Source organism: Pseudocercospora fijiensis (assembly GCF_000340215.1).
Source record: "Pseudocercospora fijiensis CIRAD86 unplaced genomic scaffold MYCFIscaffold_10, whole genome shotgun sequence".
Classification (NCBI taxonomy): Eukaryota; Fungi; Ascomycota; class Dothideomycetes; order Mycosphaerellales; family Mycosphaerellaceae; genus Pseudocercospora; species Pseudocercospora fijiensis.
The window spans coordinates 963,347-981,731 of NW_006921541.1; the positions used below are offsets into that span (position 1 = coordinate 963,347).

Below are 18,385 nucleotides of genomic sequence, written 5' to 3' on the forward strand. Positions count from 1 at the left end.
ATTACCGTTCTAGTATACTGTTTAGGCTTAGCCTTTGTGCGACGCTATTACGCTCTTTTGCCTTAAACCTTCCTATAGTGCGGCCTACTAAGGACCTTTGTTTTAGGATACTATAGATAGTGCCGACCTTTTTTATAGGGGGAGAGGCTATTACGATATAACACTATTGCATATACGATAGTAGGCAGCGGTTACTATCGACCGCTACGGTCGCTATTACTACCAATAGTAGGACTATTATATAGATAGCTTGCCTCGCGGCACCTTAGAGAATGCATTAACTTTTGTACCGCACAACCGTTACGATACCTTCGTACTATAACCGTGTGCCTAGCATTCCGCTTCTTAGTAAAGACCTTAAAGAGCGCTTAAGCTTCTTCGGGTGCCTACGGAGTAGTCGAGATAAAGCCGTATCGCTAAAATAGGTAATCCTTCGGAAGCTTATATAGAGATTTAGAGAATTCTAACGCTAACCTATCCTACTAGTAGCTTAGATTCCGGATATAAGCCCTCTCTGCCTTAGTAAAGATTTTATATAGTAGTAGTACTCTGCCTTCGAGAAACGCTTTCTATTTAACTGTTAGTATCTACCGGCTACGAACGCCGGCTATATATGCTAAGTATAGAATAATTACCTATACCCCTTCCTCCTATAGTAACACTTCTGCCGTCCCTAGATACCTAGCCCCGATCGTATTAATCGCAAGCTACTTTGCCTTTATAGACGCAAAGGCTTCGCTCTAATACTAATAAAGAAACTTCTACTCTATATCGAGGATATAAAGACGACTAGTCTCGATTCTAATCCTTACTAGCTTTTCGTAGTAGCTTTAACTATAATTTTCTAGATTAATAGGACTTATGCCTTAGCCCTTTACTAGTATCTCGTCTCTTTAACTATACTCGATCTACTCCTAGCGCTTATCGTCTATAGCGTTAGGCCCTAAGACTGCACCTATTACTAGATCGACGTATAGTATCTCCTCGCTTTTTTCAGTTCCTTTATTCGTAGTATTAAGCTCTGTCGCGGTATCCTAAACTCTAGTATTATTGTTCTCGGCTATCTGAATATCTCCGTTACTATCGGTCGTATCGATAGAGGTAGCGGCTATAGGTCTAAATGCTATTAGTTAACGTGTTAAAGAAAAATATGCCGGCTATAGCTGCCGGCTACGGCTACCGGCTATAGCTGCTAGCTACGGCCGCTAGCTAGATTAACTTACGCTACTAGAACTTTACGCTCGAAAACTAGCCGTAATTCTTTCCTCCTCTTAGCCTTCTCTTAGGTTATCTTCTTATTCTAACCTTCACTTTTTTCTATAGGCGCTAGCTATCGATAGAATGCCTTATTCCGCGCCTTTCTTCTCTTATCCTTAGCTCTTTTATCCTTATTTATCTTCTCCTTTCTCTCGCGGTCTCGTACGGAATTCTTCTTCGTAGAGTACTCCTTTTTAGTCTTACGCTTTTTAGTTAGACGCTTAGGTAAAACAAACTCGCGGTCTTTAGTTCTATCTTCTGTTTAGCGCGCGGCGCGCTTCTCTCTTACTATTGTAAGGGAAAGAGGCGGGGGCGTAGCGTATAGTAGTTGTTGTCGGTATAGGTATAGAGGAAGAAGTTAAAAGTATAAGAATATCGCGAAGCCCTAATTATTACCGCCTACGTAATGTTATATAGGTAAGCTTTCGCAACTACGGCAACTACGCCCCGGCAATAGTAACTACGCCCTAGCAACGGCAACTAAGCCCTAGCAACGGTAATAGAGCGTAGTAAATACAACCTAGTAACTATTATAGCCGGTAATCGTAGCCGGCAGTCGAATAAGAGTGTCCTTATAGTAAAACTACGCCCTAGCAACGGCAACTACGCCCTAGCAACGACAACTACGCCCTAGCAACGGCAAAAGAGCGTAGTAAATGTAACAGAGTTACTATTATAGCCGGCAATCGTAGCCGGTAGTCGAATAAGAGTGTCCTTATAGCAAAACCACGCCCTAGTAACGGCAACTACGCCCTAGCAACGACAACTACGCCCTAGTAACGGCAAAAGAGCGTAGTAAATGTAACAGAGTTACTATTATAGCCGGCAATCGTAGCCGGCAGTCGAATAAGAGTGTCCTTATAGTAAAACTAATACAGTCTCTAGTTCAAACTAGGAATCTATATAGTTCGAAAAAACCAAACCGGAACTAGGGAGCTAGTTCGCCGCTAAGAAACCAAACTATATACGTTTAGTAGTTCGGAAACCGAACTACTGCGGGGTCCCTTCTATAGGCGTATATATCTTAGATAACTAGCTATTAGTAGACTATAGGTTGCGGCCTATCTAGCGTAGTAGTTAGACCTTAACCTTCGTATTAGCACGGCTCTTAATGCTTATATTAAGGGCCTTCCGATAGCCTTCCTTGCTTGCTTTATATATAATAGTCTACCTACTATAGTAGGCCTTAAAAAAGCTTCTTCTCGTCGTCTGCGTATATAAGTCGCTACCTTAGTCTAGGCTAGATCGTACGTTGCTTAAGCGGCTAGCTAGGTATTAACTTCGTTATAGATAAGTAGTCGCCTTACAACCCCGGCGAATAGTAATAATAAGAGGCCTTCGAGCTAATACTAGAGGAAGTTAGTAGAAGGTTTCTAGCTATAGCGTACGGTTAGCCTTAGCGCACGGTATTTAGCACTTCCGCAGACTCTCTTTGCAAGTAAATAACTCTATAACTATAGACCCGATTAAGAAGGCGATTAATAATCTAAACAGCTAGGAGAGGCCTAATATTAATGCGACTGCTAGGACCTATAGAGTCAAGCGTTTAACGCTTTCTAAGCGCTAGAGGGGTGTCTAGGGTAGCAAATAGGCCTAGTACGAAGACAAGCGATTACTAAATAATCTAGAAGAGGCAGAGTTGGTCAGATATATTAATACAGATATATTAATAAGTTAACTAACTTAGGCCTACTACTAACAGCCCAAATGGTACGCAATTTTGCTAAGCAGGTGTATAGCAAGGAGCCTAATAAGAACTAGCCTACTAAGTTTACTAAGAGGCACTCAGATATTCTGTCTTCTAAGTACCTTAGCAACCTAGATAAAGCACGGAAGAAGGCTGATTTATAGAGCTTATATACTAAGTACTTTGACAAGTTAAGAGCCAAGATAAAGAAGTACAATATCGAGCCTAAGAATGTATACAATATAGATAAGAAGGGCTTTATAATAGGGGTACTTAGTAAAGCCAAAAGAATCTTTATAAAGGAGGCAATAACAAGTAGCTAGTTAAAGGGATATACGCAGGATAGCAACCGTAAATAGATAATAGTTGTTAGCTGTATCTATACTAATAGTATAGCACTGCTACCTGCCTTAATATATAAGGCTTAGCCTAGCTAGTTCTAAGACACTTAGGTAGAAGATGTGGACCTAGAATAGCATTTAGCCTTCTTTACTAAGTTACCCTCTAGCTAGACAAACGATAAGCTTAGCTTCGTGTAGTTAACTTAAGTATTTAATCGCTGTACTAAGCAGAAGGCTCGCAATAGCAGATCCTAGCGCCTACTAATGCTAGATAGACACGGCTCTCACTTGAACATAAAGTTCCTTAACTAGGCTCTAGAAAGACAGATCTTAGTAGGCGTTTATCTACCTTATTTAACCTATAGATTACAGCCTCTAGATATGTCCTTATTCGCACCTCTTGCAAGCTAGTACTTAACGGCTTTGAACTAGTTTATCTATAGATCTATAGGTATCTAGGGTATAACAAAGCGGGTATTCTTTAGCTTGTTCTAGTAGGCCTAGACTAAGGCAATAGTGAAGAAGAACATAGATAGTAGCTTCTAGAAGACAGGCATCTATCTATTTGATCTATAGGCAGTGCTATTTAAGCTAAAGAAGCTAAAGGACATAGAGCTAAGTTCTAGTAAGCAATCTAGTAGACTATCCTTAAAGGCTTCAACTAGGTCTAATATTAAGAGAGCTAACTAGAAGAAGATTGAGTATCTTATTAAGACTATAGTAGATGCAAAGAACTCGAAGAAAGTACTAAATCTAAGGGATTAGGTTAGTAGCTTGTAGGCTTAGAATACGTAGCTCTCAACTTAAGTAAGTAGATTAATAGCTACTCTTAGTAATAAGAAGAAGCGTAGAAAGCGAGGCAATAAGTTGTTTAAAGAGGTAAGGGTAGAAGACGGCTCTACTACTATATTCCACTCACCTACTAAGATTTAGTAGGCAAGAGACATTCTTACTAGGAAGGAGAGAGAGAAACAAGAAGAGGCTGCTTAGAAGGAGGCTAAGAAGGTCTAGCAGCAACTAAATAAGCAATATACTATACAAGTAAAGGAGTTAAAGGTATAGCAGAGATAGGCTACTACTAAAGAAAGGAAGGAGAAATTAGCTAAACAGGCCCTTAAGAAGGAAGCAAAGAAACAGACAGTTGCGGCTTCGAGACAACTGAATAATAACCTTTAGGAGAGTATAAAGAAGGCTAAGAACCCTCTTAGGCGTATTGTATTTGAACAGCCGTAGGAAGAAGATATTGTATACACTCTAAGCAAGAAAGCCGGAAATCGGGCTTTACAGCTAAAGCGACGCACACTGATTATAATATTGCCCGTAACGGTCTAGGAGGTTTCCCAATCGAAAGCGCGTAGTCGAAATGTAAATAGACGAAAGCGTTAATAGTATAGACGTTGTATTAATAGAATGCGACCGTAAAGAAGGTATATAAGCTAAACCGTAGAAAGCGTGCGCTAAGGCTAAGCGTGCGTTATAGCTAGAAGCCTTCTATGCTTTATACTAGTCTTTGTACTTGTTAGTCTAGTCTAGTTCTCTGTTGCTAGTATAGGCACCTCGAGGTTATATAGGCGTCGTAGAATAGCTAGCGAGCTCTTGCCTTAAAGGTATTCTAGGTTGCCGGCTAAGGCAATAGCTCGATCTATGTAATAGATAGTAAGCGCGTCGAAGTCTTCGCGTTGTTACTAGTATTATATAGTACTGCCTGTATTGTATTCGAGTCTAAGAAACAATATAGCGCGCTCCGGATCGTATAGAAAGATACTACTCTTACGGAAAGAGGACTTAATACTACTAGGTTTAACCTATTAGATCTAATAGAATTAGTAGTAGCTATAAACTTAGTTACGCTTAATTGAGTATAACTAGTACGTGCTACGTCTACTATAGCCTAGTTATAGTAGTGTTTTAATAGCTAGAATAGAACTATATCTAATAGCTAAGGAAGTATAAAGTATATACTAGTAGACCGAATAGTACGATCCTATAAGACTATACAAATTCTTGGAACTCTTAGAAGTCGTATAAGCTATAATTATCGTATATTAGTATACGCTATTAGTCCTAGGTAGTTATATATCGTTTCAAGTATTTATAGAAGTGCTAGATATAGTAATAGGCCGAGTTGTCGCCTATATAACTACTTTCCCTTACGTTAACTAGCGTAGATCCGGATAGGCTAGTAAACTACCTTTCCTCTAGTACCTTACTAGCAGCAATTAGTATTAGGGGTATATAGTTAACTATAGCGTTAACCGATTTAACTAAAGTTATATGCTTCCTATTAGTCTCAAAAGCGCTCTAAGAAAGACGCTTTAGATCTATTATAACGACGTATTCCTTACTACTAATTCTAATACGGAGACTAGTCTCGTCGAAGTTCTAAATAAGACGTAGATCTATAATCTTATAGTATACTATTGTCTCTCGTAACCGTATATACTATCGCATTATCCGTTTAGGTTTATAGGCCTCCTTCCTTGCTATTTTAATAGGCTTTAATAGTACCTAGTATAAACTACTTAGTCTTACGCCTATCTACTAAAGGTAGATTTAGTAGATCTAGTACGTTACGAAGAAGGATATTATTAGTAATAACGTATAATAGGCGTATAGAAATATCTAGGCCTTTTAGCTCGCGCCTATAGTAGTATTCGAGAAGGGCTATTTGCTAAGTAGGCTTTATCTTTAAGTCTAGTGCCTATTGCTATCTAAGCGCACTACGACTACTACGACGACTTATAGCGCTTAGATATTAGAAGCGAGGCTTCTAATAGTTAACGTGCTCGTCGGTAGACTACTATTTGATATTAGGTACGTAATCGTCGTAGTCTTAGTAGAAGGACATTATCTAGTCTAAAACTGCCTAAATCCGGTTCTCTTTATACGCGTAGGGCGTTATTTTCGCGATAGGGCGACGAGTACGCGCAATAGCGGTATTAAGGGCTCGAGACATTATTAGAAATTCGATAGATATACGTAGAAGCGATTAGGAAAGCGAAATAGTAGATATAATAGTTATATAGTAATATTATAATATAACCTATTAAGAAAGTAGAAATTATAAGGTAGTAGTAGGGGCGGAAGCTACGGATAGTAATAAGCTTTTAAGACAAGCTCTCTTAATTCTCTCTAGATCTTAACTGCTTATACTACTACGATATCCTAACTTAGGACTACCGTACTTAGCTACTCGTAGATTTAGCTCGATATAAGCCTATATACCGGGAGAATAATTCTTGCAGGTTAGTAACTATAGCGCACTTCTAGAGAACTACGTAGAATTATCTATACACTAGGAAGATAATCCTATCTACCTTTACTAGGTATATGCTAGGTCCCGGCTCGTTAATGCTTCTAGAAAGGAACCTCGTTAGATCCTTCGCTATCGCCGATTATACCTAATCTAGTACGAAACCTCGCCGTACTTCCTCTTAGGACGTTTAGAGTTCTAGACGCTCTCGTATATTCGCAGCTAGTCGCGTTCTAAGACTTTACGATAACTCGCGTCGATAAAAACTAAAGGCTCTATAGAAGTATAGCGATCGCTATTATTACTAGGTAGACGCTAAAGAAAAACAATAGCCTATGCCTATATATTATCTATTATAAACTAGATACTATTACTATTAGGGACTGTAACCTACTTCCGCTTGCTAAAAAGAGCTTAAGCTGTCTAGCTAGCGACTATTTATATGCTATATAAGGTTTTAAAGATGCCTAGTATTGTATTTATATATATAGAGGTAATAAATAGAAGACAATGTTCTATATATACTATAGCTACTTTAAATACCTAGTTATATCTTCTAGGCTAGCTAATACCTCTACTATTTCCTAATCCTATACTAACTAAGCTCTATATAGCCTATTAGACTATCTATATATAGTCTAACTCGATAATATACTAATATCTATTCGTCGGATATTGTTTACTATTAGATTATTACTGTATATAAAGTCCTCGATTACCTATAGGCCTATAGTCTATATACTAAGTCTTTTTTTAAATGTGTTTGCCGCTAAGGAGTTATTTTTTTAAGATTTCTCTATTTCGACTAAAGATCTTAGGGCTAGTACTAACTGTATTTAAACGATTGCTAGGTAGCTAACGTCTACTATAGCTTAGGAGCTTTAATCCTTCCTTAGTTTTACTAACTTTTGCCCTCGCTTTATTAAAGACTACCTATAAGCAGTTGCATTGCCTAAGAAGGTTAGCAGAACTAAAAACAATCTAATATACTAATAGAATATAAAACAATTTAAAATAGCACTTTATATCTATTCCTTTACTATGCTATGTGAAACTTAACAAGCTATTAGAAAAAGAGACTAGTGCTTTGTAGTATACTGTATTCGCTATGTTATTATAGCAACTAACTGCAGATAGGTACTAGCATATAATCATTTTTTTCCTATATAAGATAGTTGATACTAAGTACTAATATAAGATCTATAAATGGGAATTATTAGTAATCGTAGAGGCTATTAGTAGTAAGTACTACCGGTACTATCTCGACAGTATATAGTGTACTTTCTAGATCTATAGAGACTATAATAACCTTTATAGTATTACTAGCCTTACTAGTATTATAGATAGATAGAGTTAATAGGCTATCTAACTTACTAGGCTTAAATTTAGTAGCATATAGTATTAAGCAGATATTAGTAACTCGACTAATAGTCTGCCGATGCGATCTAATTATGATAGCGAGATCTGATCTACTAATCTGCTATTCCTAATCCTATACTATAAAGTTACGATAGATATTGCGATGCAGTAGTATTAGAATAAGCAGACTTCTAGATACTACGATAACTTAGTATAGAAATACTTACAATATAGGAATAGCATAGATAAAGAAATATACTGCTATAGGCTATAGAGCTCTTGTAATTAATACTGCTATTTATAGTAGGCGCGATAATAGTACTAGTATATTCGATCTAGCTACTAGCGCTATTAGATATATACAGTACGTACGATATAAGATAGTAAGTATACCGTTTAGCGACTATATTAAAGGTAATAGTTAAGCCTTTAATTTCATAAGTAAGCTGTTATAGAATTAGTAGAGGCAAGGCTTTACTATTAACCGCGTTAATTACCCTACAACTTAGCGCAAGACTTGATCTGACAAGACTAAAATTTACTAGTTAATTAATAGGTGGAGTTTCCTACTAGTACGCTGCAAAATTAGACTATATATAGCCGCTAGGTAATTAATTTAAAAGAGAGTCTTAAGCACTATAACCGTAGTAAGCTTGCTAGTTGCTATAGTATAGAGAGGTGTTATAAGCTACTATTACGTATATACTACTAGCTTAATAGTAAGGAGCATATAAATTAGTATATAGATAGATATACTATTTATTAGCGTATTAAAGCACTAGAGTATCTACTATTTAGTAAGTTATTTTTACTTTCTATTTTATAGAAGCTCTCTATAGAGCTTATATTAGACCCTACTATAGATCTTCTAGTTACTAGATAGAATAGTAGTGAGAATATCTATTAAACGCTTTACTAAGAGTATCTACTAAATACTAGTATTCGTACGTAAAGGTTAGACTACTTTTACCCTAGTAGAAGCCTAATAGTCTAATACCTTCTGTACTTATTAGAGGACTTCTAAAAAGATAGTATTCGACTATAGCTCGATATTTATATTTTACTATTAGAATGAAATATACGTATAGCTAAGACTAAATTATAAGCCATTTTTAGCCTTCTATCTATAGATTAATAGTTAGACATAGAGATAGAATACCTCGCTAATATGCTATTAATAAAGCTATATTAATAAGAATCCTAATAGGAAGATCGATCTTTTATAAGTAGCCGAGAATAAGGCGACGAATATCGTGAATTAGCTAAATAAGTAATTCAACTACTATCTACTCTACGACTACTACTACAACTTCTAATAGTCTCTATAACTCTACTTGAACTATATATAATATTCTTAAAGGGATTATACGTATATTTAACTAGTAATAGCTTAGAATAGAAAGACAATAGATACCTATAAATGAATCTCTATATATAGCTATCTATACCTTCGATAAATCTTAATAATAAATAATCCTATCGATCTTTTAAACGAAACAAACGGTATACTGTTGAAAACAAATAGTCTTAGGGTACTATACGAATCGAGTTGCTTAATATACGAACCGATTCGAACTATTCTAAGCGCTATATTAACTCTAGATTTATAAAAGAGGCCTATAGAGCTTATAGTCCCTACTACGCTATACCTGCGAAAAAGGAGACATAAAGTTACTTAAAGTAATAGGAAAACCTACTTAATAGTCTCTTAGAAAGCCTAGGGGTATACTATCGCTTAAGAACAAAAACTAGGAAATTTGAAACTATCTAGAGCATCGCACCTATCCTTCTTAGAAGATGCTATAAAAATAGAGACTAAATGTCTTAATATGTATAGGAACGTATATATAGTAGAGATAATGTATTATAGATACGATTATCTAAATATCTATCTTTCTATAGATATAAGAACTAGATAGCCTAGTGTTTTAGTATCTAAACCTTCTATTATAGTTTTAAGTCCCTAATCCTCTACTTCTAACTAGACTAAGTTATCGCTAAAAGTATCTAAAACTAGATATAGTAAAGGATACCTAGATTATATAGTTAGAAGAAAGTTGACTCCTCTTAGTAAGATCTAAATATATATAATTAGTGTAATAACGAGTATAGTATAGATAAAACTATATGTCTAGATTTCTACTTTAGTATTAAATAAAGGTATGTTGCTACTATTATATTATAAGGGGCATCTTAAAGATAAACAAAAAGACTTCTATATACCGATTTAGAGTTCGGAGGCTTTAAATACGAGTTCCTATACTAGATTATTATATAGCGCTATGTAAGAATACCTAAACTCGTACTTTATTTAGACCTACGTACTTCTTATACTGTCTTAACTAGGCAGACGACGAGATATGCCGCTAGAATATTTAGTTTGCCTAAGCGTAGATCGTCTAGCTATCTAAGCTACAACTAGATCTAGACATACTATACTTCTACTCTATAAGACATAAGGTAGAGCTATAGCAAATGCTATATATATTCTACTAAAAAGTAGCCTACCTAGATAGGCAGTACTATTAAACAAGGCTCTTCGGCTATAGCATCTCGTAGTACTTGAATTTATTTAGTAGAATAATAAAAGTTAGTATATTAGTAGCTAGCTCTATTTTATATTAGAGTATAGTACTATCTTTTAATTAATATCGATACTATAAGTCCTAATAGCGATAGATACTAATAGGGGACGAATAGAAGCTAAAAGACCTAGGCCCTAGCGCAGATTGCCTATTAAGGCCTAGTGCCTTCCTAATCGGGAATATAACGCGAATATAGCGTACCTAGGTAAGATATCAGCTATGTTAGGTAGCGAGTACTACCTCGACTTAGTTAGCGATAACTAAGGATTACTAAATATTAACTAAGGTATTTAGAAGATACTCTAAGTAAGGCGAGTTTAACTATATTCTATTCCCTAGTTAGATATAGTATACTAGTAGTAGCTATCGACTTTAGTATTCTAATAAAGGCATTCTCTATAGAGTTCTACTAACCTCTAGAATCGTCTATTATCGACTAGGGATATCCTATATTAATAGAACCTTCTAGAATCTATTGCTTAGTATTTAGGTTAGTAATTAAGAAGCCCTAAGTAACTTATAATTCAAATAAGGATCTGAAAATCGGTTAGGATTCGTACCTAGAGAGAGAACTCTTATAGGTTCGATCGCCTTTAGAATAACTAGTTCTAGGGATCTAATTACGAGATAAAAACTAGGGATACCTAGTAGTACGCATAAGCTGCTACGAGTCTATAGAACGTTCTAGGCCCTTAGTAAGGCAACGAATGTCGATACCTACCTAGATAGGCATCTTAACTATTATCTACTCGACTACTACGACGACGACTTCCGACACTTCCTATAACTTCCGCTCGACTATATTCTATACCCTCGAATAAAAACGACTACAGATATCCCAAGTCGCTAGAATCTTCTAGCATCTATTACTTTATATTTAGATAACCGATTTATAGGTCTTTGCTAGTATAGACGCATTTCGAGAGGCAACTCTAATAGGTTCGATTACTTCTAGAATAATTAGTTCTAGAGATCCGGCTAGAAAGCAAGAACTGTAAATACCTAGTGTATACGTAAGCTATTTCTTCCGCGTACGGAGAATGTTCTAGGACCTTTCTAGCTAATATAATAAGGCGATAATCATCGCTAGTTGGCTAGATAGGCAATTAGACTACTATCTGCTCTATAACTACTGCTACGACTTTCGATACTCTCTATAACTTTAGTTCGACTATATATTATACCTTCGCATAGGTTATGCGCCTATACAACTCGTAATTACTTAGAGACTAAAGATAATAGATATCTATAGATATGTCCCTATCTATATCTATCTATATTTTCGATAAATCTTAATAGTAAACTACCCTATCGACTTATCTAGACAAAACGAACGATATGCCTTCGGTAGCGAACGTTAGTATTAAACGATACGAACGATTTGAACGATAGACGAACCTATTCGAACGATTCTAAACGGCTTACTAACTCCTAGGTTAGGAAGGTAACCTATAGCGCTCGTAGTCCCTATAGCGCTATGCCCTTAGGAGAGGGAGGCCTACAGTTAGCTAGAAGAACCTAAAAACGTAATTATAGACCTCTAGGACTCACTAGCAGCAAACTATCCTTTTAGGACCTACACTCCTTATAAATTACTAAAAAGCAGAGTCTAAAGATCTGAATATATATAAGAACGGATATATATTAGAGAGTACCTTTTATAGATACGATTATCTAGCTATCTACCTATCTCTAGGTATACATTTTAATAATCTTTATCTATAGGTACAAGCGCTAGATAGTACTACCTATAGATAATATATCTTTTAGCGACTTTCTCTAGTCTTAGACAGAATCTCTAGATACGAGAGCTCTCGAGTATCTATATATTATCTAAAATAATTCAACTGTTTTCTTCCCTCTTAGTTACGTTAATTGTATACTATATTAAATCGTAGCTTTAGTAAATCTCTTAGTATATAAGCGAGCCTCTTATTCTTAAGCGAATGTAGATCCGAGTCTACTCTATCTAATAAGTTAGTCAGATTATTTGCGTACTAATCTAGCGAATTAAAGAGTATAAGCGATCGGAGCGCCTATTATCTAAGTATTTTATTACGAAGATCAAACGCCGTCTTATAAAACAGTCTAACGGCTCGTTACTAGCTAAATGTTAGTTATTAGTCGTATAGCCTAGCATAGATAGTATATCTGGCTCTAGGTTGCTACTTAACCCTATAGGGTCGTTTTTGAAACTCAATCTATTTAATTAGTTGTTTAGATAACTACGTAGGCTATTCTTAGACTAATTCTAACCTTAGTATAAGAGAGACTGATTAGGACGAGGGCGTAGCTATTACTATATAGTTCGATAGCCGACCGCCGCTATATAGTAACGTCTTTATAAGACCTAGCTCTTAGGTTAGCTCTTAGGTAATTACCTCTTTACTAGCGCTATGTTCTTCGCCTTATAGTACACAATCGCTATAATAGGCGTATACCGGGTGCTATTAATTAAGTTAGTAGAGCTAGTAGCCTCTATAGTCTATATCGAGCTAGTAGAGTTAGCAACATGTTTGAACTATACTAGGGTAAGAGCTATAGACGCCCTTTATTGCTAGTAGGAAGAGGTAGTAGAAAGGGCTATTCGGAGCTAGATTTATAAAGAAATAGAACTAGGTAGTAAATAGTTAAACAATAGTATTAATAAGGGTAGGTTAAAAGCTATTCTTAAAGATTTTAAGTAGACGTAGAAGGATTGCAATAGTAGATTCTAGGTCTAGTATACCTATATAGAATAGAATACGACTGCCTGCCTTACTATGCTATAATTAGTAAAGTGCTTCTATCGGCACTTCTTCGAAGAGATACCCTCGAGACTAAACCGAGCCCTAGCTACCCGCCCGAGCCCTAGCATAACCCGGTACTAGCACTATTATAGAATCGCCTCTATATTAAATTACGTACTCTTTCCGCCTAATATAGGCTGTTTCTATTCCTAGTTAGTATTGTTAATAGGCGCGTAGCGTATTACCTAGGAAGTCGCGCCTCGAATTCTACCGTAGACCCAAAGTTCGCATTTCTTCCCCCTTTTGTAGTAGATTGCCTAGTAACTACCGAAAATAGCTAAATCTCTATCCTACGACGAGTTTCTCGATAAAGTTATCGCCGGCGGCGGTAACGGCGCGGCGGCGGCGGCGGCGGCGGCGGTAGTAGTAGTTAAGTCGTAGGAAGAGGTAGAAATAGCGGTAGAAGGCGCGCTCTCGGCGGTAGTTATTAAGTCGTAGGAAGAGGTAGAAATAGCGGTAGAAGGCGCGCTCTCGGCGGTAGTTATTAAGTCGTAGGAAACACGTATTCGAGGTCGCAGTCGCTTACTAAACGTACCTCGAGAACGTATATCGCTTCCTAACTATCGATTAGTGTTACTACGCCCTTAGAAGTACCTATTCTTACTAAAGGAGCGCTCTCGTAGTCTAATACCGCGCGAGTCGCAGTTTCCGTCTTATCGAGCCCTCGAGTCGTACGTCTATACCTTCGGAAAGGCGACTAGATACGAGTTCAAGCAGTATAAGCCGTAGAAGAACAAGAATAGTATTAAATATCGCTACCGCTAGGTATATAGTTACTTCGGCTTACTAGATAAGCGTACCTAGAAGGAAGTAATAAAGCGGAAGTCAACCTCGAAGAAGATAGGTTATAAATTCTACTTCTACGCTATTGCTATCGACCCGAGCTAGCCTAAAGGTTAATAGGTTATCCGGCATTCTACTAAAGAAGATTACTGCTTCTATAACTATAAGAAGGACGATATCGTCGCTCTTACTACGTATAGGCGCCGCTCGAGATCCGCGGAGTTCCTTAAACAACTAGAGCGCTTATAGCAGTCTCGTATACTAACCTCGAAGATTATAGCCTACTTCCGCGGCTATAGTATTATTCTTAAGCCGAAGGACGTACGGAATGTCGTATAGGCTCGCAATATAGACGCTCGATAATAGATAAACTAGGCTTAGCGGATAGTTAGGTTATTAGACGAGAATAGCATATTCTACGACATTTACGAGAACCCCGAGAACGGTGCTATTCGAAGTATAGTTGCGCTCTACCCTAAGTCCCTCGAGGCCTTTAAGAATACGCTATATACCCTTATTATTAACACGACGTATTCAACTAATATCTATAACCTCGAGCTTCTAGATATTGTCGCTGCTAGACCGATAAATAACACTATTAAGCTCGGCGTTAGACTCATTCGACCGAAGCCTAATTAAGCCGATTTTACTACTTTGTTATAGTTACTGCGGAAGGGTCTTAAACAGGCTAGTTGTCCGCTACCTCTCGTTATTGCTACTAATCGAGAAGTCGCCTTAATGCTAGCGATTAAGGAGGTCTATCTAGGCTTATTAAATATCGTCTGCGACTAGCATCTATAGCAAGATATATTAACTCGTGTCCGCAAGGAGCGTAGCGAATTTGGTTAGGTAAAGGGCACCGACGGCTCTTAGACTAACAGTCCTCAAACTAGCAAGTTTCTACGGTTGTTCGCTTATACTATCTATAGTTAAACTAAAGCCGAGTTTAACGAGAACGCTCGGAAACTAGACAACGTCTATCCTATATTTAAGGCCTATCTTAACAACAACTAGTAGTGCTATAAGACTTATATTATCGACTACTAGACTAACGAAGTTCTATACTTTAGCTACAAAACAACCTCGCGAGTTGAAGCTACGTATAGACGTATCAAAGTCTAGCTTAACTATAGTAGCCGCTACGATATCTTTACCTTATTTAAGAGCCTTCTTAACTAGTAGAATGAAGGGTATAATCGCCGTCGTATCCGCCTTGCTAAGAACCTAAAGAGGTATAATAAAGCACTTACTAGACTATTTTAGGCGAGCGTTTCTCGAGTTGTAAGCGATTACTGCCTTCTCGAGGTTAAGGATCTATACTAACGTACTAACGACCTTCTACGGACTACAACTAACGACAACGGCAACGAGATTAAGCACTCGGCGTACTCGTACCCCTACTTACAATGCCGCTGTAACGACTACCTTCGTAAGACGTATAGTTATCCTTATAAACACGATATTATAAAGCTTCTCGAAACAGGTAGAAGCCGCGCTATACTATTACCGAGCTACTTCTATAAGCACTAGTTAATTAACTTCCGTAGAACGTACAATCTACGAGAACCGGAAGTAATCTGTAGCAACCGCAAACCTCTTACTAGCGGAGCGACATTATATACTATAAAGCGTGTAGTAACGGCTCGAGAATTGGACGACTTGAATAAGGTTATAGTAACTAAGAAGCGGAAGACTCTAGCGGCTAGAACAGTCGACTTTACCTTAGAACTAGGCGTGTCTCTTATACAACTTCGTACTACGGTTACTGACTATTATAAGTACGTAAAGAGCCAATGCCGCACTTAATAATACCCTTGCTAGAAGGCTAATCGACCGTATAGCTCCGCTTGCTATCTAGCCGGCTTTAAGTGTTATAATCTACGAGTTAAGCCTTTATTATTACTTCTAGTCGCTCCGGAGCTACCTTCTAAGCTAGATCTACTTCGCCGAGAGATTGAAGACCTACGAGTACGTAAGAATTAACGTCTATAGGCGGAAGAAGAGCGAGCGAGGCAACAAGCTAACAGTAGCCGCTAGCAGGCGGCATTATATAAGCAAAAACAACGATAGGCTGCTTAGCAACAACACTAGCACTAACAATAATAGTCGCTTGTGTAGCTGATAGGGCGGCTACTTTATTGCTAGGTGCTGTAGCAACAGCACTATCAGTTTACTTAGTAGTAGTATTATATACAGCAGCAGGCTAGTTAGCAACTAAGAGACTAATATAAGCTAGCATATATAGCTTCGCGTAGTTATAAGGCGGCAGGTCGCAATCCGCTTAGACCTAAGTAGATAGCTAATAACTAACAACACCTTAAATTTTGCTATACTACTAATTTGCTAACAAACTTTAGCTTCATAGCTGCTAGCAGCAGTATAGTAGTAGTTGCCCGGTCGGAGGGGCTGCAGCGACGCGATTATCCGCTTCTATACGCGATTTTATATAGAACAGCCGATCTCGTAATCTCGGGTTATGCTAGGGCTCGGGCGGGTAGCTAGGGCTCGGTTTAGTCTCGAGGAAGAGATACTAGCTAGGTTCTTTCGCGTATCTTAGCGTCGAGATTAGGCGTACGCTAAATCTATCGATACCGGCTATCCGCCGGATAGTAAAATAGCGACTCCCGTACGCCGAGCCCTCGTCGCAATCTTTATTTGCCTATACTACGCTAATACTACTAAACCGTTTAAAGAAACTCTTCCTTAACAAATAAATAATACATTCGATTATATACCGGCGAGAATGCACCCTCTTATAGTTAATAGAGGACAGGAGACGCAGTATTAGACAGAATTTTAGTAAAAGGTATTAGGTACTAGAGTCGCTATTTTACTATCTATACCTTGCCGGCTTGTCTAAAGCGTGTTATTATAGGCGAAGGGAACTTTAATATATAAGGAAATAAGCGTAAGAGATAGCCGAGGATGCCTTATTTAAAAGACTATAGCTATATAGAAATCGAGGTCTACCTAGACGATATAACCCTATAATAATCTAAGAAGCTCGACAATTAGAAGAAGATATATAGTAGCAAGCGAGCGGATTATAGAAGAAATAAGAGAGTAAAGCTAGCAATAGTCCGCTATTAATATTTAAAGAAACTAGCGTTAGTCTATATAGAATAAAGAACGCGAGAGTAGCAGCTAAGACTCTTTTTCTTTACTAGTCTATAGGGATGTAAGAACTACACAGTCGCTTTAACAATAGCTAGAAGTCTACTACTAAGTTTGGCTTTTAGTTTCCTAAGACACTATAAAGCCGCTTAGGTCTGCCTCCTTCTACTAGTAGTAAACGATATTAGAGACGAGAATTCGTAGCTTACTAACTATAGTTAATAACTAAGGAAAGGAACTAAAGAAGTACATTACCCCTTAGTATATAACTATCGAAACACTAATAGGCCAAATATTTATACTAGTAACTTACTCCGCTTCCCTTTACTATATCGCTATAGAATAGTAATACTACTAAGTATACCTATACTTTCTTAAAACAAACCTTATATACTATCTTTATATCTTATTAAAATACGCTAATTATCGCTAAAAATATTCGTAAGATATAGCTCTTACTCCGCTATACTATCCGGTTATATATCGCGTCTAGAAACTTAAAAGTATAAAGACGATAGAGTAATAGAATCGCTTTCTTACTCTATTAACTTTATCTTTACTTTGTTAGATATATATCGCTATTGTTAGATATATATCGGTTTTTCTAGATCGTTGTTGTATCTATAGAATTTATATAGCTACAATTTTAAGTTTATTCAATTTTTCCTATATGTATATATATATAGCTATACTAGTCCTAGCTCTCAACACACATTACTATAGCATCTAGTACTATCTTAAGAAGATAGCAGACAGTCTGATTTTAGTATATAGCTACTAAAAGTATCTAGTAAATTTGTTTAGTTGAAAAAAATAAAAATAGATTACTCTATTAGTATAGGGAGGAATGGCTAGTAATATTGGTTTGTGCTATAAGTAGACTATAAGTATCTAAAAATAGATTTATATTGCTGTTTTTAGAGAGTAGGCCCTGTAAATTTTAAAATTCTTTCTATAAAGACATGTTTTGTATCCTTATTGTTTGCTACTTACTACTAGCTTAACTATATAATCATCTATTTTTAGAGAATATAACTAGTTAATTGTGTTTGAGCATAATAGTCCTATTAATAACCCTAGTATAGTAGAGAATGCAACAGATTCTGTTTTGTGTTATACTAAAGCATTTCTTAGATATTTTAGTAGTCTGCTTACAAATCTAAGTTACTAACGCTTAGAATTAAGCGAATATAGGCTATACTCGACGAAACCTTAAC

The 18,385-nt window shown here is 36.9% G+C and overlaps 1 protein-coding gene across 1 annotated transcript; it reads right to left on the reverse strand.

Annotated features, from left to right (window-relative positions):
* Window positions 1-13,556: 13,556 nt before the first annotated feature.
* On the reverse strand, window positions 13,557-15,669 carry MYCFIDRAFT_84786 (uncharacterized protein; the record flags this gene model as incomplete). The annotated part of the gene is made up of 7 exons (XM_007933274.1): window positions 13,557-13,739; window positions 13,876-13,968; window positions 14,059-14,071; window positions 14,380-14,425; window positions 15,423-15,426; window positions 15,460-15,475; window positions 15,656-15,669. The coding sequence occupies 7 exons, from the start codon at window positions 15,667-15,669 to the stop codon at window positions 13,557-13,559; spliced, it is 369 nt and encodes a 122-aa protein (XP_007931465.1).
* Window positions 15,670-18,385: the final 2,716 nt, after the last annotated feature.